Consider the following 27907-nt stretch of genomic DNA (forward strand, 5'->3'; position numbering starts at 1 on the left):
CTCAAGCTAAGCATTTTGCTCAGACGTCTGTGGCTCCATACCACTGCATCAGCGTGAATGACCACCACATCGATTTTACAATCAACAAACTGCACCTCCACTCATTTGGCCAGGAACTGGTCCATTGAGTTGAAAACTGATGGTGTCCGACACATGAAAACATAAATACTCACAGGAACCAACAAGCACTCGCCAAAGCGCAAGCGCACGCACACACACACACACGCACACACACACACACACACACACACACACACACACTACACAGAGCAATTCCACGGGTTCTGAGGGGACGTGTGAAAAGCTTAACACCTTGAAAATTGGTCCATTAGCTCCAGAACTGATGCACACCACAAACTCTGCCCTGCCAACACACAAGGCTTCACACGCCGGTGTCTCTCATGCACGGCCGTCAGTGGGCTGGTAACTTTAGGATCTACCACCATCTGTCTTGTACCCAGCGTTTCACGTTCTCCTCTGTGGAAGCTTTTGATTTAATGACAAAGGGCCCAGGCCTCCAGTCGGAGCAGGTTAATCATCCACTGCCCACCTACTGTAGGTGCAGTCAGACTAGTGGTCGCATATTACTGCCATCAGTTGGTGGAAAACCAAATATAGAGCCTTTATTGGACGCCAGCTGGTCAGAGCTAAATGAATTCAATTAAAACAGCTTCAGCTGACCATAACATTCTCAGATTTAAGGTATGTTTTGTAATTTCTGCTTATTTCGACACTGTACAGCACTTTGGTCGTCAGTTGTTTTTAAAGTGCTTAACAAATAAAGTTACAGTTACAGTTAACGCTCTCTGCTCCATTCATCCCTACAACAATATGTTTGCTTTTTTCTCTATGTTCAACCACCCTCTGCATAATGAACCATTCAGAAGTCTTCTTTGATTTTGGACAGTGCTGTTTGTTATGTCTGGGAGGCACAGGCTGCACTTCTCCACATATTTCTGCTTTTGCAGCTTTACTAAAATTTAGAGTGAAACTCCGAGAAGCCACGGAGCCCACACAGAATAAAACAAGTTTCAAATTCAAACTTGTTCATGCACCACTCCTGCAAAACCAGTCAGGCATCTCAGGAGTTTGCCAACAGGCAACCGTTGCAGCTGAGCCACACCACTCTTGCTTGAATCCTTTCCAGGTACAATAGATTTCCCAGGATATAGAGCTCATTCAGTCGATGCAACTTGCAGCAGCTTGTTCATATAAATGCCTTTAGCTCCATGCACTACCCTGCAGATGTCTCACAGCAGAAGATCTACCTGTGAAAATGAGAAGGTCATAAAATGGAAATATGAAAAACAAGGAGAGAGGCTCAAAATCTCTTCAAGCAAGTTAATTCCTTGTCTGATGATCATTGCCTTGGCTGCTTGACGGAGGTCAGATCTAGGTCATGCACTTACAGGTCTTAGCCTGCAGAGGGCAAATACACCCGTGTCTAAGAGCTGACTGTCCATCCATCAGCTTTTTTCAAAACGCAGCCACTAACAGCTTGTGTGAAAACGGCTGAGTGTGCAAAGAAAGGGAGGTCACACTTCTGAAAGAAGGTCAAAAGGATCTGCGCTGTGTAAAGTGAGAAAAGTGCTGGTTACTTTCTGAAGTAGTTTAACCACTAAGTAGTTCAGGTATTACACTGTGAAAACAAAAGGAAAAGTAGTAAACAACAGCAATCTTCAGTGAGATACAGTCACACTTATTATACCAATTATACTGAACATGATCTCAACCTACTGTTAAGTTACAGCTGAATCATTAAAGATGACGTCCTGTTAACCATAATGAACCCTTGGTGCATCACCAGCTATTACAGCAGCACAGTCTGTTTTTACTTCATGTGGCTCCTGACAACAGAAATCATGGAGGTTGTGAATCCTCCTGTACGTATATAAAAAGAAACCGAATTGCATTTTGTACAGAAAGAAAAACTATTTAAGTATTTCATCCTTTAATATATGCATCTATTTCTTTTTCTTAGACTTTTAACACAACAGTAAAAAAACTGGTTTAACAGAAAAACTTTTACCCGTCGGAGCTCACCACAGCAGATGACTGGCATGGTTGTTATTGGCTAGTTTTTAGTGCAGGATGTCCTTCCTGCCACAGCCCTCTCTGTTTACGTGGGCTCGGCACACAAGTCGCCGGCTCGCAACTGCTACAGTAGATTCAAACCCACAACACTGGCATCATTAGTGCAACACTCTGCAACTGCTCCAAATGGAGGCTTCAACAAAACAGGGTATTGGACATTACCCTCGTGATGCATATGTGTGCTTTGATTGACATGTGCCCTTTGATTGGCTGGTGACCTGTGTGCCTGACTGACAGCTGGGTTAGGCCCCAGCATGAAACCCTTAAAGGGACAAAGGGCAGAAACAGAAGGGTAAAGATCATTTGATTCATCTGACAATAAATAATTTCCCCTAAGATTTTACACATTTTCCTTCTTAGTTGTGACCACAAATTTAAGGGTAACCATTGATTGCTTGAGCAAACACCAACTTTTACATTTTATTTTATTAATGTGACTTGGATCAGAATCATATAAACTATTATATTACAAGGTGTGTTTTTACTGTGTTTACCTAAGTTGTGTAATCTTGGTTTAGTGCAGTATTTATTTTGCATTGATGATTGGACTAACCTTTGTCATATCAGTCAGAATCCAATAAAGTTCAGGTGTGGACTCAAGGAAACAAACCGCGCACTGAACCGGACATTACGACAGTGTTTCCTGCAACACAAGGACACAATCCCATCAAATACCACTGTTTGTTTTAATTATGTTATTTGAAAGCATTTTTGAGTAAAAGTGTATTCGTGCTGGTGTGAATAAAAGATCTACATTGGTGACGATAAAGGAAAGGCTTGACAGAGAGGCCGGGGCACAGATGAGCTCATTGTTGAAACAGGGATTTCCACATTTCCATGTCAGTGTGCACCCCATGCCATGAAACCATGCTGGAAAACAAGAAGAACACACACACACACACACACACACACACACACACACACACACACAATGTGATACACGATCCCCTCCAGGGGGGTACACGGACTACAATGTTTCAGTAGAAAGACATAAGAAACACACCTTGTTTATTAGAATAACAGTTTTTGCTGTCATCTTGTTTTGGATGCACACAAGAACACACGCACACATCTACCGACACAGTCCACAACCCAGAGTCTGTCATGCACAACACACCAGCGCGTGTCCACAACAAAAGCGGCGCTCGCATATTTGGTGAATGCAGCCACGCATGCACAAAGTGGAATGGTTCAGCAGTCACGTGAGAACGCACGCACACCAAAGTAATTCTACCTCTGCTCCGACAATAGGGCTCGGCCTGCGCCGTGTCCATGGCAACCACGCCCCTGTTTGCCACGCCCCCTCCCGCTGGCTCGCGGGGGAGGTGTTCTGTGAAGTTCACGGCGTGTTTGCGCTTGTCGGTGTGGCAGAGGAGACGGTCAGGGGCGTGGATGCCGGATCGACTCCGAGAAGTAAAACCCGAGTGGAGCCAGTGACAGCAGAACCTGCGTCAGCGAAACTCCTGCTCAACTCTCCCATTAACGCGGGGCCTGCGACCACCTGTCAGCCATGGAAGAAGACGGCTCCCACGCCGAGTCCGGCAGCGTCACGGGCAGCACCCACACCATCCCGCAGCCGCAGCCCGAAAGCGCCGACATCCTCATCCCGAGCTTCAGCCCGTCGTCCGCCCCGTCCTCCCCGACACCCACCGGAACCTTGTCCCGGCTGGGCTTCAAGAGCCCCACCGGCTCCTCCGGCGCCGCCGCGCCCGGGAGCCCGGTGGACCGCGGCCAGGTGAGCGCCATCACCGTGGTGGCGCTGCTGGATAAGCTGGTGAACATGCTGGAGTCGGTGCAGGACAACCAGCAGCGCATGGAGCAGCGGCAGGCCGACCTGGAGAGCGCCGTGCGCGTCGTGCAGGGGGACGTGACGCGCCTGTCCAAGAACCACGTCAGCACCTCCAACTGCGTCAACAAGCTGCTGGAGCGCTCGCGCAAGGCCGGCGGCCACCTGAAAGAAGTGCGCGAGCGCCTGGACAGGCAGGCGGTGCAGGTGAAGAAGCTGGAGGCCAACCACAGCCACCTGCTGAAGAGGAACCACTTCAAAGTGCTCATCTTCCAGGTGAGGGGGCGCAAAGACGAAGAGAGTGGCACAAACATTAGTGTCAAACTCCAACCGAACATCTGTTCACCAAACAGGCAAATGTTAGGAGGTCATGAGAATTCTGCATCTCAATCTGAATGAGTGGGATGTAAAAAAATAGCGTTTAGATAATTAACGTTGCATCATGGGTAAATGTAGTCTTTTCAAAGCTTGACCCACACTGAAAACAATGAGATTTTGATAAAAGTTAAATCTTCTTTAAAGGAATGCATCTCCTGAAAGTTTATAGAAGTTATGAAGGCGTGTAAATAGCAGCACTACCCCTTTAAGCTTTCGTCTATTTGCATTATGGTCTTCTCATTCTGATGTGTTTGAGACAGAGAGCGTCTCATGTTTGCATTAATATTTGACTGCAGAGGGTGTGTTTGTGGCACCTGGTTGGCGCTGCCACACGCAGCAGTTTGTGGTTTTCAACTCTGCCAGTAAAAGTACCAGCACCCACAATAATCCGGCTTCAGCGTATGAGTGATGAATTAATACTCTGTGCCTGCAAAGAATGTATCCCATCCCTCGCACGGTGTGTGTGTGTGTGTGTGTGTGTGTGTGTGTGTGTGTGTGTGTGTGTGTGTGTGTGTGTGCGCGTGTGTGCGTGTGTGTGTGTGAGTGAGCGCGCGTGTGCGTGCGTGCCTGCGTGCGGGTGTGTGTGTGTGTGTGTGTGTGTGTGTGTGTGCGCGCGTGTGCGTGCATACGTGCGTGCGTGCGTGCGTGCGTGTGTGTGTGTGTGTGTGTGTGTGTGTGTGTGTGTGTGTGTGTGTGTGTGTGTGCACGCTCGCAGGGTTGGGTGTGTCTGGGAATGGAGCTATAGAGGATAATAGAGGAGGGCTCAGCCTCTGCCTTCCAGATCTGTTTACACCCCTCAGTCATAATTCAGGCAAACAGATAGCTTTGGTTGGATTTGCCACCTTAACTGCCACATCACACCTGAACGGTGAAGCTCTGCAATGGCAGCGTAAAGGTTATAATGTCCACTAAAGGTGGAGAGTCCGAGGCCTGCTTCTACAAAACCTGTTCCTCCCGTATCACCAGATATAAAAATAGTTGAAATCTCTTCTGTCTGACCTGGAAGTCCGCTTGTTTTCTTGATGAAGATTAAATACAAGTTTATTCACCAAACCAGTGAAAGCAGTCCCATATAGTGCAGGATGCCATCTACAGTCCATCCATTTAAGCAGAAAACATGACAGAGAAATCACCACCAAGTCTTCATGCATGAATAACTAGGCGCCTTTTTCCGTGCATATGGGTGTGTGTCTGTGTGTCTGTGTGTGTGTGTGTGGGTGTGCCTGAGCGTGTACGTACAAGTGTGTGCCCTGGCAGTAAATAAGTGGGGCCACTGTTGACACAGTCAGAGTCGCAGAGAGCTCCTAACTGCTGTTGTTATCTGGTTTCCCAGGTACTGAGCCACTGTTGTGCTAATGCAGCAGGTGCCAGGTCCTTACCTGGTACTGGGCGACTCCCAGTGTGTGTGTGTGTGTGTGTGTGTGTGTGTGTGTGTGTGCAGCTGAGGCGAAGTGGATCGATTCTGAACCCTGCTCAGTTATAGTGTGGTACATGGGTGTGTCCCTTTCCTTTAGTTCATTGTCAAATTACACTCATCCATATGTTATGTTTTCCTGGCTGCATGCGTATTATGTCATTATTAAACCGTGTCCTATCACAAACATTCCACTCTTTGCACTGTAGGTGATCTAAGTACTTTTTCCTCCATTTTCGGCCCAAAGCAAACCAATAAGTTGTTTGAGTTGTTGATGAGTGCAGATGGGACAAGTATTTTGTGAAGGGCGTGAGTGCAGTTTGCCCACTGGCCATCGTGCTACAGTATCAGGCTCTAATGTGCTCGTATTGGGTTCACTGTGCAGACTTTATTCCCTTCTTCCTCCCTCTGTCTGCTTCCTCGTCTTTCATACATTTTCCAATTAGCGGGAGACGAGTTTTTCTATCCTCGCTCGAGACACCTGCCCACATTCCCAGCACCAAAGCACATGCTGCACGTATCGGCCCACTATCTGATAAGGCACCGCACACAGGAGCCAAAGCCTCCATGCCAGGCCTTTAGCTGCCGGCCAAAGGGCCTCCGCCCCCCAGCTCAATAGAACTGATCCAAAACACTCAGCATTCTGTATGTGCTAGTTGAGGTGGAAGCGCCGGGAGCTCGTGGGTGAACGCTCACTGCTGCACGGAGCACGGGGTCTGTACGAGCTCCAGGATCCGGCCACGGTTGGTCAGTGAGGACGCCGCTGTCCACCGCTCCGCTGCGTTCCTGTGAATAACAGGGTCTAATGAGGACTTAATTATCGCTGCTCAGGCCCTGTTTGTTTGTTTTTGTGCACCCGAGCTTTTCCTGTCTCTAGCCCCCTTTTCCTACACACACACACACACACACACACACACACACACACACTGAAGTACAAACAATTCTTGGTCAGAGATTCCTCTGTGCACTCTGAGACACTGTTTTTGGACATCACTGTATAAAAAGGTAGGGTTTGAGTTTAATTGCACATTTATTTCTGTTATAGATTAATTTTAGTGTCCACATGTTCAACCATCACCCTAAAAATTCCATATAGTAAGGTAGTTGTGTGGGGTGGATTCTGTGTCTTTATATTTAGTAGTTGAATGGGAAGAGGATGTATGTGATTGTGTGTGCTTTTATGATCATAGACAGCAGAGCGACACGTCAGAGCTCCCACACCATCAAACGACATTTATTCACACTGCAATTAAACACAAACGTTTGCTGTGGAGCTTAATGATGGGATTATATTACATTTAAAACTTTACTTTCTCGTGAAGTTCTACTGTAAGTGAACACAAAGAAGCTTATTTTAAGTTCAAATGTGTGCACCTTCATGTTGTAAAACCACATTCTCACTTGTCATTCAATACAGAGGATCCCCACACAGTGTGTGAGTGATTGGCTTAACTTCACTCATTGTCGCTTTGTTTGCCTTGCTACAATCTACCTTTTGTGAATGAACACTTGGCCAAAGGTGGGGACTTAACCTTCCCTAACGTTAGTTTCCCCGCTCTGTGCTCACGCTGTGAGATAGAGGACAAACTGGTAATTCTCTTCTCAGCCTCGCCCCAATTGCTGCCTTTGCTTTACTGTAGTTCAGTGAAACAATCTTCAGTAATGTAGTTAAATGAAGAAGAAACAAAGGCCTTGGAACTTTGGGTTTGTGTTTGACACTTTGTGCGTATGACTCAAGTGTGACACGACAGCAAGAAAACACTTTTTAACGTTTACCCAAAACAGAGTGAGAAGCTGCCCCAAACTTGACATGTTCTGATGTATTTGAGTGTAATTGGAGTGCAAATGTTGCATATGTTCAGCGCAGAGGCCTCCATTACCAAACTGCAGGTTTAAGCAGGAAACAGGCTGTGGGCTAAAGCTGAGATTGGGTGATATGCTCTATTGGATCGTAGCATAGCCCCCAGCAGCACTGACTGGTTACGTGCCTTCACTCATACATGTCTACATATTACTGAGGTTTAACTCAGGCAGATGTTTGAAGTAGTAGTTGGAGTGGCTGTCTGACCAGTCTGACAGTTAGAAAGGCTTGTAAGTCGTGGCACAGGTCATCATGAATGATGAAACTGAGCATGAATGAAATGAATTATACATTAACCTTTTGTCATTATGTTGACTAGAAGTATTGCTTAAATGATACAGATACCCTGGTTTTGATATGTTCAGCCGTGACCACCGATACTCAAGCTGTTTCTTTCAGTCTCAGTCCACTTTGTCTTTCATAGTGACACTAAAGGAGGTAGTGAAAGGTGGCCAGAGAGAACAAATTGGCTGCGTAGCTCACAAGCTTCCTTAAAGGAGCAGTGAGGTTTGTTTACTGCATGGCTTTTTGCATTGTTTTCATTCCTATTTCCCTACGGGGTTCACTCTTCAAATTATCCTTCCAGTTTTCAGACAACAGAAAGAAAAAGAGGGAGCGAGTGAGTTAGCTTAAGTTTGTTGTAGGGGTAAAAGATATGTAGACGGGGACGTAATTTGAGGCAAAGGCAGGTTTGCAAAACAAATGAACTTTATGAAGGGCGTAAACTAAACCCTACTGCCTCTAACACATTTGCCCACCCTCTAAAACCCCGTGGCAGGAAGGGGCAAAACAATAGCCATTTTTGGTTTTTCAATGTTCTTCTTCTCCTCTCTGCATAAATGAGATCTAAATATACAACATGCAGTGAGATAACTTGATGGATTTCCGGCTGTTATGCAGGCATTCACGCTCTTTGACCTCCACACAGGGTAAACACTGACAATTGGTTGTGGCCCTATCAAAAGAACTTGTGCTATCTGTGCGCAGCCTTTATCAAACAATGGGCCTGATACGCACAGTTTGGGACTTTGCTGAAGCCATGTGGTGAAGGAAGATGACTGGAGATGTAAACAGATGCATGCAGTGCTGAGCCAGACCTGTGGAGATACTAGAACCGTGAATGTGCCACAACGGTGTTGTGACATATGCTAAAGTCGGTTTTGTAACATTGCCTCATCATTTGCCAAACGTGTGTAAGGATGGTTCTACAAAAAAAGGAAAGGGGATATTTACAGTAGCCATAAGTTCAAGTTGGGGCAGAGAATGTGTAGTAATTGGCAAGAATGATATAACAAATTACATGCTATGTGGGGAAATGCAGAGCACACATGACAGAATATGGAAAATATCATCAAGTTCCTAGACTGAGATCTTGTGAATTATGGGTTTAGTGATTTTTCTTCAGACGTCCATATTCATGTCTTAAGAAATCACTCTCTTTTGTAGAGTTCCTCCAACATGTCAGCGTGTCACCATGCCTGAATTGGATATTGTGTTGTGCAATTACACAGGCTTGCATGGACAGTAAACATGCTGTGTTTTCTTTTGGTGAGGCACAAATGGGAGGGGCACATATAGGAAAGAATGCCCCGACTTGTTATTCAACACTTCTTGGGTATGAAGCCAAGAGGCATGATTCAGAAGTGTTGCAAACAAGATACCGTGTTCAAAATGAATGGGTTTGTCGTGTCTGACACTGTTGGATCACACTTGTGTGCTGCGGAAGTACTGTAGGGTCCTAAACATGGTCTATATTTAAAATATTTTGATGCATACAGTATTTGCCGGTGCGAGGCACTATATAGATCCTGGTACATGTTTTACAATGCACACAGTCTTTATCTCTGTTTGTGGTGAGTAACAAATAGCAGACTTCCATTTTCTTTCCTTCCTTTGCTCTTTACTTCCTCAGTTCACAGATGGCTCTTCGTGCACTTAAGGATGGGGAGGTTACAGTATGCAACAGGTAAAAAAAATCAGTGCAATGTAATGGCAGGCTGCCCTACAAATAAAACATATGAAAATGAAGGGAAATGTAGTGTGAGTTTCAGGTGGACTCTGCTTTGAAATGTGAGAGAGAGGGTGTCCACAGAAAAAAGGATCAGAACTTTGTGTTTAGTCCTAAAAATCTGCAATACACAGAACTTTTAGACAACAATGAATTAATTCATACATTCTATTTTATATTGTGTTTTTGTCTGCAATCTATTCTCTTTTTGTTTATGAACCTATGTTTCCTGTCATTTTCAAAGCTCAAAGAAACTTGTGTTGTGTTAAAATTGCTTCCGCACATACAAAACTTGTGCAATAACTGGTTACATGCAAACTGTAACACACATTTCTATAAGTAGCTTTGTGTAGTATGTTGTGTAGTATAATAAAATGCAATAAATATATGTTCATAATGGCTTTTTAAAACACACACTAAATTGTAAGTTAAGTAGTAACATTATATAGAAGTAAATAAGCCTTTGACCAGAGGAGGATACATGAATTGTAAACCAAATGATATGCTCATGTATGACAACAAAATAATATTGTGTGAATGCTCAGCAGTCAGTAATTCGGTAGGATTCATCATTGGAAAATCCATTATTTGATTGTTCAAATACCTCATTATACTGTAGACCTACATAAACTCCAGAAACAGGGACATTAAAACAATAATGAACTGGGACATGTATTGTAATGATTTGTGCTTCTGCAAAAAATCTATGAAGAATGTTATATAAACAAATTTAAAAACTGAGGTCTACGTAACAGCATAGTTCAGTTTGAAATGCTTTCATATTTCTAATTTGAAACTATATTGAACCTTATATTCTAGTTTCAAAACAAAACAAACACCGTGTACCGTGTTAACATGCAAACAAACAGAGTCATTGCAGCTCATTTAATAATTTTATTTTTCTATTCTTTTTTCTAACACTTGCATTTAGTTAGCAACTGCACCAGGAAAGTTTGAATGCTTTTACAGTCTTAAAAAATCTTGTGTTCCTGCGTTTAACCTACAGTAAACTCACTGTTGAGTTAGATTAACTTTGTTTTTTGTTGTTGATTTTTTTTGCCCCAAAGTTATTTTAATTTGCTTTCATCTTCCTCTTTTAAGGCGGTTTTCTTAAACAATGGCTGATGTCCTACATGGCTGCACATAAATGCACTTTGGCACACAGATGCTCAGACACACATATTTACACATATCACATCCTCTGTGGCTAATGAGTGTTTGCTTAGAGGGTACAGTAATTAACGAGGTTCCCAAGAGAGCGGTGCCAGAGTGCGAGGCCCAAATGTTACTTTGTTGTTGTAGCCTGCTTGCCAAGATGGTTGAGGGTTAAACGAGGGACTCGCCATTTTACTGCTCTGCCTTTATCATCCTTTGTCCCTTTTTGTTCCGACACTGATAAGGTATCAGACAGTGGAGGCTACTGTCCTACTGTTATTGTGTGATTAGGTTTAGGCACCTTCAGTTACCGACAGAAAAAAGAAGCGTTGCTGGTAGTCATTGCCATGAGCAGTGCTGTGTGTTATTATAAGATCTTATGCAGCAGATTTTAGGGCTCAGCTTTCATCAAAGGCTCTTTGAGTTTCATTTGCAGCCTCCTACACACTGCAGTACCCATACTGTTTTTATGAAACATGCATGAGCCAATTCACTAAGTTTGTGACATGTTCAGACAAGAGCTGAGGTGATGGAATCAAAAATCTGAGAAGGCCTTAAACACTGCCTTACTGTACAATCTAGCCACAATCTTATTATGAACAAGTAGTCTAGTGAGGGATGGGAGAGGCCATATGGGCTTTGACTTTTTAATCATGCCTGGTCAGATTGCAGGTGATTGATTAGAACCATAAGCTACAGTATGTCACATTACATGCCGATTAAAGCGTCTGTGGGTGTTGCGTAAGGCTAGCAGAAAAGTAGGACATTCAGAAAAACATTCAGGAGAGAAATGAAGGGGGGGGGGGGGGGGGGGGGGGGGGGACTGCAGCTTAAACCAAATGGTAACCAGAGCTGATCCCTGAGGTGCTACAGTACCTTTTGTCATCTTGAATTTGGAGTTGCATCATCACTCTCGGCTGGCGGCACAATCGTCTCTCCAGTTTTTGGAAGTTTGCTCTTTTACTGGCTGTAGATATTGTTTATTCTGCACTTGCATATTGCACTTTTGTTTGGATGTTGAAGTGCATTTTGTTGCTCTGTACTTGTAGACGTGTATTGTCAATAGAGTCAAAACTAATCTCTAATCTTTGAGGATGAAATAGATATCTCTAGTCAGTGGTAAACAAAAAAGCCAAAAGTTCATTGTTCTGTATGTACTATTAATCACACTGTATTGTACAACATTTTGGAGCATTTAAAGTAGAGTTGTGTATGGAATCCGTGGAAAATGTGTGCGTTCTTAAAATGGCTGCTGTGCCTTTTAGAACAGATTTACTGCTTTAAGCTGGGAGATACCACACATGCTTGGCAACCACCTGAACTGTGAACCATGCCTACATGTTTGACATCAAGCAGGCGGTTATTGGTTGTCTGCACGGAGGTAGAAACAGGAGGGTTTACATAGCTTTCCACTTCTTAAAAGCAGCTCTTTGTATTACTGTTGTGTTTCACTCTTTTAAAATGTGAACTCATGTGACGTCGCCTGTTCTTATTATGAAACAGATTTCAGAAGTGCAGAAGTGAATTATGTTAAAAAATGGTTAGTGTGTATGAATGGAATATTTGTAACAGTTCTTGTGTATCTTTAGACCTAATTGACTGATGATTGATTGTGTGTTGCTGAGATAGTCACACTTGAAGCAGATTTTCTTATCCGTACAAAGAACCATTAAACCTTTGTTGACTGGTTGGTGACTTCAGTGACAAAGCTCCTACTCTCCGGAAAGTACTGGATTATGCGATCTTGACAAGGTACCAGGGCTTACACTGTAACGGTTCCCTGCCCTGGCCTACTGTACCTGTTATGAATGTTTGTTTCTCTATCAAGCAGTTGTTAACAGGAGTTGGAGCAAATCAGGGTATACTCACCTGGGTGTGGTGCTTCCGTACTATAAATCCCTGCCCTTCCCTAGTCACTCAGAGTTGTCCTCTGCCTTTTTGTGCAATGCAACATGCAAATGTATCCACTATACACGTCCACACATACCCTGACTGAGTCGATGGGTACATTTCACTGCTCCTTAGTTGTTTGCGAGAACTCACCTTACAAGCTTATAGAAACGTGTTTCTTTTTTTTTATTCAACATTCAGAAACAGCTTTATTTCTGAAAAATGTATTAACATATTTTATTGTTATGTTCTGGAATAATAATCATGATCATTTCTAAGATATGTGTTATGCAATTTATAAACCTTCCAAATATTTGAAATACAGCACATGGTGCTACATGTATACACAGTTTTTCATTGATTCAAGGATGGGGGCGATGGAAGTGGAAGCCCTGTCTAACCTCTGAAGTGTAACAGTGTATCTGTGTGCCCACAGGCATTAGAGAACAAAGACTATGGAGAATAGAATTTAACTGAAACTACAGAACATTTTACTGCTCTCCCCTCTCTTACGGTCCCCTAGTAATACATGTGTTTAAAGATTTCAGAGGTACAATACAGTGTGGGAAATGAGAACAGATAAAACTGAAAAACAATTGTTACTCCTGCAGAGAAAGAAAGAATACGCGTGATTCCTCAAATCTCTTGGGAAAGGCTGGGAAGGCATGCAAAGACCGGTTTCGTCAGCTCTCAGTAGCTGTGCATAACCTGCCAGAATAAACTAAAAAAAGGCTAAAGTCATTGACATGTTAGAGAGAGTGTGTTTGTAAATACGCTTGCAGTACCTTGACCTGAATCATGGTCAAGATGTCTCTGAAGGGACTGGAACTGGGAACAAGGAAGGTGTTTACAAAGACAAAGATGAACAAAGATGAATGTCATGAATTAAAAAAATTAAAAAAGATGACAAGTCTCTCAGAATGCCAGCAAGGTCTCTCATTTTCATATCATCTAAAGAAACTTGGGTATTATCAGGTTTAAGCACTCTTGTTTTTTACAGTTCATTCCAGTCTTTTAATGCTCTTGTTTTGTCTTTGCTTCTTTCCAGGAGGACAATGAGATCCCCTCCACCTTGTTAGTCAAGGACTCTGTCAAGACCCCGCAGCCAAGCCAGTACGATGCCGAATCTACCCATCCTACCCCATCTGTAACGGGCTCTGTTGAGGCCTTCCGTACTCAAGATGAAGGTCTCCAGACCATCAACCTGTCCTCAGATGAGGATGATGATCTTACACTCACAACACAAAGAGAAGAAGAAGAAGATCTGATGGAAGGTGAATACGCAACTGGTTTGGGCACTTCTCACCAATTTGAGAGAAGGGCTGACAAATTCAAGAGGTCCAGCCTTAAGAAGGTTGACAGCCTCAAGAAAGCCTTTTCACGCCAGAGCATTGAGAAGAAGATGAACCAGATCACCACCAAGATTGTGCCCCCAGAGAAGCGGGAAAAAATCAAGAAGAGCTTCACCCCCAACCATCCCAAGAGCCCGACTGCCAAGACGTCCTCATTCAAGGTGTCTCCCATGACCTTCAAAGTGAAGAAGGTGAGAGACACAGAGGTCTCCTCACAAGACGTGCCCTCGCCTGGTGAGGATGCCCACGTGGAGATTCCTCCCATAGGAAGCTTGGATGGCAAGATTCCATTGGCGGAGGTGCATACCCACGAAGATGCTCCAGAGGAGTTTCACGAGGTGCAGAGCCCAGACTCCACCTCAGGGAGCCTCAAGGTAGAGCTGGCCATCAATGGAGAAGCACCGAGCTCTGAGTGCAAGATAAATGGCGAGTCCTCTGCTGGCCTGGCAGTTCCTGAGCATGACGAAGATATTGGTCAGGACGAAGAAGAAGAGGCAGAAGAAGAGAAAGAAGAGAAACACAAAACCCCAGTTGAGACAGCAGAAGATGCACAGATTCCTACTGCAACTGTTGCTGTCAACCAAGTGTCCTAATATGATTTGAATTTTTTGATCTTCGCTTTTAGTCACCTCTTCGTTTTTTGTCTTCTACATTTTTTCAGTTACTACATTAACAAACACTCAACAGGCACAAATTAACCCCCCATTGAAGAGTCTTACCCTGCTCTCACAAATGTCCTAATCCAAGGAACATGTACTCAGTTCTCAATATCTTGGTTTTGTACTTTATTCTATTCTATTCTGTTTCTACTACTATTTGATTATCGTCAGCATAATCTGAGAACCTTGACACCGTTTACCTGAGTGCTGAGCTTGGTTTATCCTAAGTACAATAGCTACACCCCTAAGTCCATCTCAGTAAGACTTCTCCCAAAGTATGCAGGATTTTATCTGTATGCTATAACTCAGTTTTTCATCTGGGGCCCAACACTGCAGTAGCAGCTCATCTCCAGGGAACTGGACCAACTATCTCCCTCTTGATGTGTTTGTCTGTTTCTGGACCACTCTTCCTCCCTGACAAATAGCTTCTTTGTTCTTTGCAAAGTTCTGCAGAAAATAGTAAATCTTTGGTAACACTTGCCCTGCCCACAGCCTTGGGAGGCACTGTGTTGCCAGGTTGCAAAAGAAAGGGAATGGCAAGTGTCTGGATTTTTGGCTCAAATGTCCTCGGGTGTTTTGTAGTTAAGTGGAGGTTGTTTACAGAATTCTTTGCACCTTTGCTAAAATTTGCTGAAGTTTCCATACTTCCATAGTCTGACTCTGTTTTGTCCCCCGTCACTCATTGCCTTTGTCATTGTTTCTGTAGTGAGGCCTATTGGTCATTTACAAATTCCAAATTCCATTTCCACTCATCTTTTATGAACCAACATTAGCAGACCAGAAAGCTGAAGTTTCTTGTCATATTCATGCAAATGAAAGTCACACAGCAGGATAGAAGCTACTTTATCGTAGATGGAGATAAAAATTAAATGTCCTTTGTATTCGCTTTTTTGTCGGGCAAATATATTTTTATCTATAGTTATTGGTTATTGTTTTTTTTACATAAGGCACATCACTCTAGGTGTTTAGAGTCCACATTATGAAATCATAAGTTAATTACATTGAGTGCGTTTCTCTACAGTGGACTTTTTTCATTACTATATTAGTCAACCATATTATGGATGGTAAATTGTTTACTTGGTTTAATATGTTCAAGGCAAACACTGTTTTATACAGTGTACCAGACACTACCTTTCCTATGTGCTCATCCATGTACACACTTATTCTAACAGTGTCTCTGCCTTGCACAGCCTTACACTCCTCAAAGGAGGACTTTTTGTAGGTAAGAGTGATATTGAAACATGCCAGATGCCTTAAATTCTAAGGATTTCCATGCAGCAGTGACTTTATAAGGAATTTCCATGGATTGATACCAACCACTGAGAAAGTCAGTGGAAAGTCATCAGGCCCAGCAGATGCCGTTCCACACTCCTCGTGCTTTAATGAAAAATAGGTAAGAAACTAGGACCAGGTGTAAGGTCACAGAAGCAGGTAAAGGTACAGGACAGCATTCCAAGGTTTGACAGATGACTCCGGCATAGCTAATTGTTCACACTCTTAGCCTCCTTGTTGAGACAGTGCTCTGAGCTGAGGATGCTTTCTGCAGCCACAGGTGTTTGGAGTTTCCAGACAAAAGTTGTGGACAAGTAAAAGAACCATCGTTTGAATGGATGACTGGGTTATACTGGCTATGGAGGATTCAGAAACCCTATACCCCACAACCAGTATGTGGAAAAAAATATGGATTCCTGTTTTAGTTAAAATGTGGTACATTAATATTTTACACCTAAACTATGCAAGAAAATCACTTTGTCAGAGAGAAATAAACACAAGAGAAATTCAGTACAGATAAATCAGTCAAAGTATTTCTTTTAACCATTTCTTACTTGTATTAAAGGCTCAGTCATGCTGATGAATTCTTCTTTGTATCAATCATATTACTAATTATATATCAGACATAGACTCATGTGTATGTCCTATATGCTGCAGAGGTTAATGTTTCCACCTTTAAGGGATTCCTGCTTATTCATGTTACTTTGGTGAAGATGTTTTTCCGATAATGTTTCAAATTAAAACATTAAAGAATATGTAGGCTTTTGAAAATGTGTTTTTATCAGGCACTTAAATTCATTCATTTGTAAAGACACTTTCTCTAAGATACCAGCAACATTGTCAGGTAGTAAAACTGTGTAGTTTCATTGATTTTACCTTTTAGACTGTACTGGTAATGTAGCTAACCAGCTAAACCAAAGATGTCTCTGTCACAGAAAAAGACTCACTGCCACTCGAGTGTTTAAATGTACTTAATCTAACATTTATTTCACCCATCTTATACAAATCCTATTTCCTTTAGAATTTGGTGTTTTATGCATCAATAAAGACGTTATAACATTTATATTTTCTTGATCATCTTTATTTCCTATTACTACAGTAAATGGTAGAAGCCAATGTGTTTTTTGTGAAAAATTAAGACACATGTAACGAAAGTTACAGAACATAAGACTGAGCATAACATTATCTATTGTATTTCTTGTGTAGATTCTGGGGATATTTTACCTTAGTCAATTCACTGGAGAAATGTTTCTTGAGAAAGGGTCAAACATGCAGCTTGCTCAATTTCGGTTCACTCTTATTTAAAAAAGGTTTTTAAATCTACAATAAGCTGATTTATTTATCCCACCTCAAAAAGCTGATGGATGCATTTGTTAAATATACTAAATACTTTCAGTGTAAATCTAAAGCACTGAGATAAAAATGGGATATTCTACTCTGTAGATTACAAATAAATTGCCCTGCAAAGTGTAGTGAGTCAGCTGAAGTAAATAAATGCAAACACATACTGCAACATCAGAGGACATATTTATTCACTTAAATTTCTTTTCATTTTTTGTCATCTTTGAACACATTGGCCAGCACCATAACATCACACGTCTATAGGCCTGACCTTTAACTGACCTTTGTCATGGATAGAGATGAGCAATGAAGTGCATCTGAACTCGGGGCAAGAGGGGGCAGTTAGATGAAAAGGTTAAGAGGATCTGAGAATAGCATTGGATCTGTGAGGTACAGAGGGGTTGAGCTTATAAAAAGTTTTAGGCAGTATTGTGTAATGATGCAATATGTAATAGGACGCCAATGAAGTCGCTGCAGAATGGGAGTAATAACAAGTAACAAGTGGATGGGGTTTGTAAAGAGACTTCTGGGGAAGGACAAACAGAAGGGTGGGCGCTGTGGACCAGTAAGGACACAGTGTGGGGGTGTGAGGGCCTTCTTGCTGTTGCCTTACAGCAAGAAGGCCCTGGGTTCCTGGCCATGTCTGCATTACACTGGAGGTTCTGCGTTGCCTTCAGGCATGAGAGTGAGGGGTGTGTCTATAAATGCGGCTCTACCCACCACTCCAGTCTGAGCGGCAGCGACAGGCTCCAGCTTGCTTGTGACCCTTATGAGGACTAAGTGCTAGGTGAGTGAGTGAGGTATGTGTTCATAATGACGCTCGCCCTCTGACCCTGTGCAGCCAAAGATCCTGTAGTTTTCCCAAAGTCCAGCAACATCTGCAATGAGGTAAGGCCCCTGGAAGAATGCTCCACGCAGGTGATTTGTAAAAGTGAAACAGCATGTGCAGCGAAAGCTTAAATGATTCACGGATCATCAGTGTTGCTTAGTCCTTTAAACATTACCACATAAGTTTAGAGTAGATTTTAGCATGAAGTCCTTCACAGAGGTGATACTATATATTTATTTTATGACTAAGGACACAGTTGCGTGATACTGTTTTTTCTGTAAATTTGCTGCTTCACATTCAAAAACCTGAAACACGTGATGCTTGTTATGAATTTTCCTCCTGCTTTCACGTCCTGGGAGGTCGGCTACGGTCCTGTGGGAACTATAGTCACAGGAACATCAAGCTGCTTGAAGGACATAGTTTATTGATCCTCTTGGGGAAATGGTGTTTGCTGTGTCACCAAACAGGACAGCGCCTGCCTGTCACCCTTTAAAGACAAGTGTGATGCTAATTAAAGGAGATGCCTTCATTTAACACTTGTTTTTTAAACAATTCTGTTGAGCCACAATTAAAATTTATTATCACTTTTGTCCCAACAATTTTGTTGAAGCTGTACCCTGAGGAGGAGAGATGTTGGTTCAGTGGGGTCTTTCCTGTTGTAGGGTTTGGCCATCAGGGTCCAGCATGTTACCGAGCTCATACCTACAGGACGTAATGTAAGTCCTGCTTCTATCATAGGATCTGCTTCTCCTCCAGTCTCCCCAAAGCCTGAGGGCACACCAGTATCTAGACATCTTATAGGTACCTAACCAGTTTCACGGTCAAATTTTTACATTGTAAATGACATGTAAATGCTTGACCTCTTCACAGGCCGAATGGCTCCACCTTTTACTCCAGTCCCACTGAAAAGTTGATTCCAGCTGCTCGAGAACCCACCTCCTGGTCAATTAAATTAACTTATTTTATATAGTGCCTGTTCACAGCAGAGTTATCAAGGTTTAAGACCTTACACAACTAAAGCCAACAAGTCCCATATAAAGCAAGCTTTAAGTTGTGGCCAATCAGAAAAATGCAGAAAAGTCAAATATAAAATAGTACTTTAATTTAATTATAATGAAATTTCAACAGCAACAGTGGAGAGGAAAACCCCCTCTCTATAGAGGAAGAAACCTGACTGATTATGACTTTTTAACTTATATATAAGCGTTCGTGTGTAGGAGCCATTTCGAGCTTTGGAGTATTGGTGTGGTGTATTTCATTTCTGGGTCCACTAGATGGCAGCACACTGGCTGTAATTAGTGCACAGGTAGAACCCACCAGTAGAGATGACGTTCAGAGTTAGCTGGAAGGAACAAAATATGCTTGTGTTTGTAATTGTTGCCTCTCCAAGCACCATTAACCTAGAGCAGTGAATGTGTATTTGCCAGATGTGTGTGGGCACCTTAGCTTGTGATCTGACAACATGCCAAACTCGTGTGTTACACAAACGTGAAGGGGCGTTGAACAGAGCATTGAGACAGGATGTTTGATGGACAAACTCAGTAAAGCTGTTTTCACTCCTGGACATCTTAACTTCACAGACAATGTAAATGTGTTTGTTCAGCACACATGGTTTTAATGAATTTTGTTTACATACATTACAATAAATTGCATGTGTGTAATATTAAAATGATTGAAATATCCACATAAGGGAGCAGTGAGCAGCCACCTGCCTAGAATGTTTATGCCCTGAAGAACTACCTCAGACTTCAGGCTCCTCTATGCTTAAAATGTACCTTTTTGATAACATCTACTGTATACATGGTGGTTCAGGTCTCTCTGAAGCACCTCATTCTCGAGCGGCTATAGATTTAGATGTGATTCTTGTTTTCACCACACTCCTCTACTTTCACTTACATGCCACCAATGCACAACATTAACATTGCGTCTAATAGCTGTTCTTCTCATTCTCTGCACCTTTCAACAGGTATCAGAGACAGAGCTGCATGCCTCTAATGTGCAACTTGCCCAACAAGCCTTCCTGTATTCTGGTGTTCCCTGTTATCCTTGCTCTTTTATCTCCTGTTGTTCATTTCTCAGTTGCTGACTTGGCTTGTTGGGAGCTTTCAGAGCCATTCTTTGTCCATCTTTACTTAAGACCTCTGGATGCAGTAGACATTTTGTGACTCCCACACAAATCAATAACTAATTCATTTAATTCAGACTTCAAATAATAAGGCGTATCAACCCTTTGCATCATTACTTCTTAAATAAAAAAAACAATTAATAATACAGCATGATGCACAGGAATTTGGAGGGTAATGAATGACAAATGAGAGCAGCAAGGAATGTAAGGATTCAGTCAGCAACTTTAGAAAGAAATAACCCTATTTGTGATCTTTTTTAGGTCAACATAAAAGTGATGTCCTTGTGACATTTGCATCATTCAAAGTATTAAACAAAAGGGGAAAACTGGTTGTTTGCTCAAGCAAATGGCCGAGTCTCTGTCTTAGCCTTCTTGGTTCCATTGGCTTTCTGTGACTTTGTTCTCTTCAGCTGCTGTTCCTCCAGTCTCTGCTGCTTTTTCTGCATGTACGCCGTCACATTGTCAAAGCCGACCTTGTGCAGGTGCTCAAAGCTGCTGGAAAACCTTGTGGTGGCTATTGAGAAGACAGGAGGAAGAAGGTTGGTGACAGGAAACACAGCTGCACACTATATGCTTTTCTATTGCTTATTACAAAAGAGATTAATAATTAAGAGAATATTTGTTTAAATTTCAAATGCAAATAAAAAAAAGGGGTACACTTCCTGCATATTCATTTTTACTGGCAGGAATGTTTTTGAACTAATAATGCTCCCAGTTCTTCTGCAGTTAAATTCTTAGTCCACTAGGATTAGGTTTTACTCTGTGTGGTTTACATTTTAAGTCTTACAACCGTAAGAATGTTTGTTATAGTTTATCTGGTACAATGTAAGGCTTCAACCTTCTACATTAGTTACATTACATGCACACTCCCTATTATTGTTACTTTGTTTTGGAATATGCCTTTTTAATGGATAAATCACACAACACACATCTGACCTTCACACAGTTGTTTGACACCCATCTATGAAACTAGCCAGTAAAGCCAAAGCATCAGAAATGCTAACTACAGCCAATGGACTCTGTGTTTAAGTTCCTTTTTACAGTGAATCCACGTGGCCCTGTTCCAGCTGGTTTTCTTGAATAACAGTCATTCTACCCTGGACCTAAACCACCATCTAACTTATCCTCTACAATAAAACAGAGTGTGTTTCTGTGGCAAAAGACTCACCGTCAAGTGTGTTCCAGTGTGACTTGAAGTCTTCAGTCACTGTAATGACTTCAGCGGACTGAGTGTCACACTAAAATAGAGTAGAAGCACACAGGTCAGGCTCAAACAATGCAGCATGAGAAAACACTGGTGATGGCAACAAATCTGTTAGTAATCAATTTTCAAGTACAAAACTATACACACTGATCATCAACTGCAATATAATGGTTTTCACTCAAAACTGGCTGAACGGCGACATCCCCGACAGCACGCTGGAACTCGAGGGGCGAACCATTTTCAGGGCTGCTGGAGAAGCAGCATGTACGGGTAAGAACAGAAGGGGAGGCTTATGTGTTCATGGAAAAACATGGTGCACTGTCTCTGCTGTATCCCACTACCGAGCTTGAACGCCTGATGATTAGGTGCAGACCCGTTTATCCAACACGTATGTACCTTCAGATGCTAACGCTAGCATAGCCATAAAGTAAATCACCTAATCAGCGCAAATTAAGGTCTGTTCTGCCAAGATTCCAGTAGCATGTGTCGTGTTTCACCAGAGCACACAAAACACAAGACCATGCGTACACAAACATGCATACATTGACCCACCCCGGGAAATCAGAGCATTTTTTTTATTGTTCCTGCAAGTAGTCACCAGTCAGTGTGAAACTCACTATCAGGACAAGTCTGGCTGGAAGGGACTGATGCTCACCTCCAACAGCAGTTCTCACACAAACATTGGAGTAAATTTGCTGCACAGGCCATTGCAGACTCTGTCACTCACATTAATCTTTACACTGACTCTGTTCTCAGACACAGCTGTTCTCAGGTGGTGTGTGGATCAAGTGACCACACAAAAAGAACATCAATCACAGTGTTCCCCAATCAGAAGCTTGGGATGAACAGGGAGATACGTGTTCTGCTCAAAGAACACAACACAGCCTTTAGGTCTGGAGACCGTGAGGCCTACAGAGCCCCCAGAGCCAATCTGATGAGGCGAATCTGCAGAGCTACACTCAAACAGCAGACCACCACCATCCAGTTATGCTTCACTCCCCAATGAGCTCAACCTCTTCTATGCTCACTTTGAAAAAGGGAACACTGAGACACTCAAGGCAGAGCTGTTACCAGGTGAGCTGCCATTTTCTCGCTCCATCTCTGAAGTGAGCGACACCCTGGGAAGAGTAAATGTTTGTGAAGGACCGGACCCACTGCATTGTCAAGTTTGCTGACGACACCAGAGCGGTAGGCCCAGGTAGAAATCTGACTAGACAATAATCTGGAATTTAGCACCAAAAAGACAAAAGAGATCCTTGTGGATTTCAGACAAGCTGGCAGTCAGACGCACGCTCCCATTCAAATCAACCAAGCAGCTGTTGAGCAGGTACCCAGCTTCAAGTTCGTCTGAGTCCACTTCTCTGAGGATCCCACATGGTCTCTGAACTCACACACTGCACACTGTCACCTTTGACCTATTACAATTCTGCTACATTACTGCACATTACATTCACTGCAAATTCACACGTCACTGTACATTCATATTTACCCTTGATATCTATTTGTAAACAGGCCACTTCTGGTTAGACTCTACTGAATTTCAATGGCTTTGTACAAGTTAAATCTAATTTAATCTAATAAATCTAATGCCTACCACAGGATGCTACTGCTGCAGCTATAGCCACACTGCTAATGTCCACCTATGTTAGAATACAAAAAAATTGTTTCATTGTTTGAATAGTTTTAGATTTTTTTATTTAATTTGAATTAAAACATCCAAACAATGAATCGCTTTCAGATCTCTATATCACTGCAGCATTCTGTTGTATAGTATCTGATGCCCTGTAACCTACAGTTACTGTACACAGCTGCTTTATAAAGGTCCCACAGCAGCCAAGCATCTAATTACTGTACAGTATCGACTGTACAAGTCATGGCATTGTCTTTAGCAAACATAATTCGTACTTGTTAAAGGTTTTGTAAAATGTTAATTATAGCATGATTCTTGATGGTTCCACAGCTACTGCTTGAGGTATACAAGCTATAACTTCACATCAGCTAATTTTTATTTACCGAGTACCCACACAGTTAAATTAGGGAGTGACAGCATTATTGGAACATGTGCAGGTTGTCTGATATTTTGTGACTTAGTATATGAAGCTACAGACTGAACCAGGTTGTCACAGACTGAATCAGGTTGTCACGCATGTGTGTTTACTTCTTCTTCTGCACCAGTTTTATGCTCCAACATCTGTGCATTTAGTTCAGCAATGTCAGGATGGTCTCCGCCAGATAAAATAAGCTCTATCTTGTTGTTCCGGTTGTTCACACACTTTTTATTAAATAAATACTTTACTGGATGGTGCTCAAGGACACATCTGGTGACAGAGACGGAGAGACCAAGGAATTTCCTGCACTCCAGGCCGTCACGCTACCCACTAAGCCACCAGACCACTCAAAAAGGTTTTATGCAGAAAAGGATCAGCTGTGGTCCTGTCTTATACATGCTCCAGTTCTGACAGAACCATTCAGAAGGTAGGTCAAAGTGAGTACTAAAGAGATCCAGTGTCAATCAAACTGCTCTGCAAAACCTTTATCAACTCTAACAGTGTTAACTTCATTGTCTACCACAACATCAAATCTTATAGATACATTTATTGTGCTATTTATTACACAAGAGAACTAGGAATAATTCACACTGTACCTCCCAACAGTCTTTCTTGTGAGTGTAGACTTGGAGTGGGGAATCATTGGAGTCCATCAGCACCCAGAGTCGGCCTTCTGGGTCAAATGCAACATCCAGTGGACAGTGTGGCAGTGTGATCCTGCTGTCTGGCATAAGTCTCTCACCCTCCTGATTCACAGTGAAAAACTCTACCGTGGAAACTCTGAGATATGATACAGAAATTTGATACAGAAATTTATAGATCAGTTACTGGACAACTAAAAAGTGCTAGGTCCATAACAAAAGCTAACAAGTTACTGTCTATAGTTAAACAAAAACAAAGTAATGAAGATGGGTGAAGAAATACTACCTCCCTGATATAAATATATATTATATAAAATAAAAGCAAAATATGAAACTCAGACAGGCTTAAAGAAAGGGCTACAATTAATAAATGTGTCTGAACATTCTGAACATAACATTCTCATCATTATATCTTTTGCTCTACGTGATAAGTTAAACAACATTCTGATGACTAAGGAACTGTTTTTCATGAATGAGAAATACCCCAATTCAAATCAATGTTTACTTTTCCTTAACTGTGATAATTTGTAGCTTTGTATGACTTTCAGTGAAAAGCTTTTGAACTGCAACTGTTATAGCTCATTAAAGATTCGGAAAGTCTGACAATCATTGCATTTACTCGTATATAAAACCGGTATTAGTTGCATAAAATGACAGCAGCCCCTCCACATACACACATACTCACCTTTCACACTGCACAGCTATGTGGTGGCCATCAGGTGAGCTGGCAATACGGCACACAGTGGGCTATGAAATAAGAATAACAACTTAAAAAGAGATGAGAGACTGAGAGATTTAATGTTTAACACCATTATTTAAACCGCATTTAAAGACCACCCTCTGATGCAGCCATGGCAATATAATACACTATACAATACATTTTTCATTTAGAACTGAGAATTAATAAAAAAAAAGCATTTAGTAAAAAATCTATTTTTCTATTAAAAAGTGACAATTCCACAGTAATCAGCTCTGCAATCTTGAGTTTTGGGATTGCTCTGAGCATTGTAAATTTGACCGTGGGGTAAATCTGCTGGACAACCCACACGTGGGGAAACTTTCCTCACTGCAGAATGTTGAACACCATTTTTCTGTGGAAATACTTTTATAACCTTTCATTCTGAATGAGGCAGAGCAGTAATAGCTTCTCTAAGGGCACTTATGTGGTCACTTGATTCATGACTCGTGTATGTGATTCACTCCTAGAAAACAATTAAATGCTTTTATAAAAAGTCTACACACCTACTTTATTAGTAGGTTTTAGTAGGTATTAATTTGTTATTAGTAAACCCTAACCCTAACAAATTACCCTCCAAAATTCAATGGAAGCAGTACAGGGTTACTTAATATTGATCTTGTGGTTTTTGCTTAATTGCTCTTAAATAAGAGGAGACTTTTTCTATTGCTGTTGTAAGTTTAAACATACCTTGGTCACCTTCTCTTTGTCAGGCTCAGAGCTCTGTTTCTCCTCAAACTGTTTGAGATCCAATGTCTGCAGCTGCCGGCCAGTCTCGTACTGCCACAGTTTCACTGTTCCGTCCTGATACATACACATCAAACATCAGGCTTAATCCAGATTTATGCCATATATAAGAAAAAGCCTGTGTCACTGCACATGTGATTTAAAAACGTCCTGATGATTCTGACCACCACAAACTCAATCATCTTGCTACAGAAAAGAATATTTAGAAACATACAGCATGTGAAAAGAAGTATAGAAGTAAAAAACTAAAATGGAGAGGATAATAATAATAATAATAATAATAATAATAAATCGTTTAACATACTCCTGATCCAGACAGCAGTAAATGTGGACATCCGAACGGGATCAGCAAGGTGCTGACAAACCTGAGAGAAATAAAGAACTACAGATCACCTACTTGGTCTGGGAGCATTTTTTTCTCCATTAGGTCAATCTACTCACTCTTGATGTCCCAGACAGAAAGACTGGATGTTGTATGGACACCTGAGGCAGCTCACTCTAATCTTCTCATCACGGTCAGCGGTAATGATGTACCTGTTGTCCGGCGACATGGTCTAAAAGACAGAATAAGTGGGAAAGTACTATATGTGCTCAACTGACACATGTTTTGTACTGTTTGGAGTGTGAATGCAGTCTAACGTTTCTTACTATAGCTAGCAGCATAGAAAGGTGGCCCATCTTCAGCTCGCCCGCCCCCTGTGGATCCACCACTGAGAACGAGTACACATCTCCTGATTTGTCAGCCACCAGCAGCTGGTCCTCAGCTTGGCTGAACACTAGGGAGGTGCATCTCCTGACCACCCACCTTTTCCACCCCCACACATGAAAACACACAGCAAAGGTTACCACGTCAGTCAATGCACCTTACTATCATTAGAAAACAATGCTGCTGTTCTTGGTTCTCGTTTGTACCTGATGCTGATACACTGCCACGAAGGTTCACACTGAAAGAGAACTAGCCTCTTGGTGTCATCAATCAGTGCTACCAGTTTTCCAGAGGGAGACACAGAAAAAGCCAGGATTTTATCTCTTCCCGTTTCCTCAGCACCACAATCACTGATGACAAAGTACAGATGTTAAAATTACTGTTTAACCTGTGCTCAATTTCCGTTGGATTAAATATACAGAAATTGATTTATGAATAAAACTGACAAAATGTATTTTTCTGAATTGTTTTAAGCTTTATCCATTTAGGGTACTTTTGATAAGAGCTGTTCCACTGTAGACCTGGTTAAGAGCAGAACAAAGGTTGTAATGAGGGATGGGTAAGTGTGGCTTTTTCCATGTGTTACTCTATTAGATTTAGTGCAATCAAACCTTCCATCAACACTTTAATGCATACTTTGCCTTATTTATACCTTTTCTTTGTACAATTTAAAGTCTTACAAAATCGATATATTCTTTTTAGAAATTTCTAGCAGTTTTACCTGTTCTTTTCATCTTTGGGGCAGGAGGTCGGGGGTTTCTTCTCAGCTGTGCTGCAGTCAAACAGAAAGGGTTCTCTGCAAGTAAGTACAAAAATGTTGAGGTATTAAAATTGTATATGTTATTGCATGTTGCTATTTATGTAGAAAACAAAAGCTTTGAAGAAACAAAAACCAACTGTGTGTATTCCATTTAATTTTACATTCCCTTTACCTTTAAGTAATTATTAGGATTATTCTGTGTCTTTCTAAAAACTGTAGAGGCCACTGTAGCATCGCTGTGTTAAACAAGCGCATCGGTAAAAACGACAGTGCTCTAAAACTTTTTACTTGATCAGTACAGATGTCTTAATTTGAAGACAGGAAGTAGCAAACATCGTGTTAGGTGTTCTAAAAATGTTTACTAGAAACCTACAATATCAGAAATGTTTAGCACGACTGGTTTGAATTACTTAATGCTCCTGTTTCTGATAAGCTCTGATGTTCTTTTGCAGGATGATTTTAGCAGTACTCCTTGTAATTACTGACAGCGCTCGTTTGGTAAAGACAACGTTAAATGTCCAGGTTGGACAAGCAAGCAACAAGCAACGTGTTTTCCAAACGTGTTGTAGAACGTTCGGAGCCTGTTCTGACATATTCTGATGCTCTATCCTGAATGGCTAGCTTGCAAACATAATATGCCATTTGCAAACAACTTATCAATAATTGAAACTCCTAAACGACTCAAACCTTTTCTGTTTAGTGTGAATTGCTGTAAGTTTCTTGTCGCATGTGACAATTAACCAGTCTCCAGCAAAACCGACAGCAGACATGATCGTTCTGAATAACAGTAGACGGCAGTTCACGAGGACAACGCAAACACATTTTGTCGCACAGAATCTGCGTCACCAAACAAACTCATGACGAGGGCGAAGTTAGTGTCTGATTCGTAGTGCGTGTAGGG

The 27907-nt window shown here is 41.9% G+C and overlaps 2 protein-coding genes across 3 annotated transcripts; one reads left to right on the forward strand and one right to left on the reverse strand.

Moving 5' to 3' along the window:
- The first annotated feature begins 3444 nt into the window (after positions 1 to 3444).
- cavin2a (caveolae associated protein 2a) lies at positions 3445 to 16932 on the forward strand. The gene is made up of 2 exons (XM_029137355.3): positions 3445 to 4156; positions 13635 to 16932. Exons 1-2 carry the CDS (start codon positions 3605 to 3607, stop codon positions 14529 to 14531), a joined length of 1449 nt encoding a protein of 482 aa, XP_028993188.1. The 5' UTR covers positions 3445 to 3604; the 3' UTR covers positions 14532 to 16932.
- Positions 16933 to 19629: 2697 nt separating this feature from the next.
- On the reverse strand, positions 19630 to 27852 carry wdr4 (WD repeat domain 4). Of its 2 annotated transcripts, none has more exons than XM_029137607.3 (11): positions 27694 to 27852; positions 26968 to 27042; positions 26453 to 26522; positions 26189 to 26345; positions 25982 to 26094; positions 25845 to 25905; positions 25484 to 25597; positions 24743 to 24804; positions 24013 to 24196; positions 21333 to 21402; positions 19630 to 20678 (listed from the first exon to the last, which is right to left on the reverse strand). In XM_029137607.3, exons 2-11 carry the CDS (start codon positions 26978 to 26980, stop codon positions 20503 to 20505), a joined length of 1020 nt encoding a protein of 339 aa, XP_028993440.1. In that variant the 5' UTR covers positions 26981 to 27042; positions 27694 to 27852; the 3' UTR covers positions 19630 to 20502. The 2 variants fall into 2 exon arrangements, with proteins under 2 accessions (XP_028993440.1, XP_028993439.1); XM_029137606.3 differs by having other exon boundaries at positions 26453 to 26596.
- Between the last annotated feature and the right edge of the window lie 55 nt (positions 27853 to 27907).

The sequence above is a fragment of the Betta splendens genome, chromosome 21 (genome assembly GCF_900634795.4).
Source record: "Betta splendens chromosome 21, fBetSpl5.4, whole genome shotgun sequence".
In the NCBI taxonomy this organism is placed as follows: Eukaryota; Metazoa; Chordata; class Actinopteri; order Anabantiformes; family Osphronemidae; genus Betta; species Betta splendens.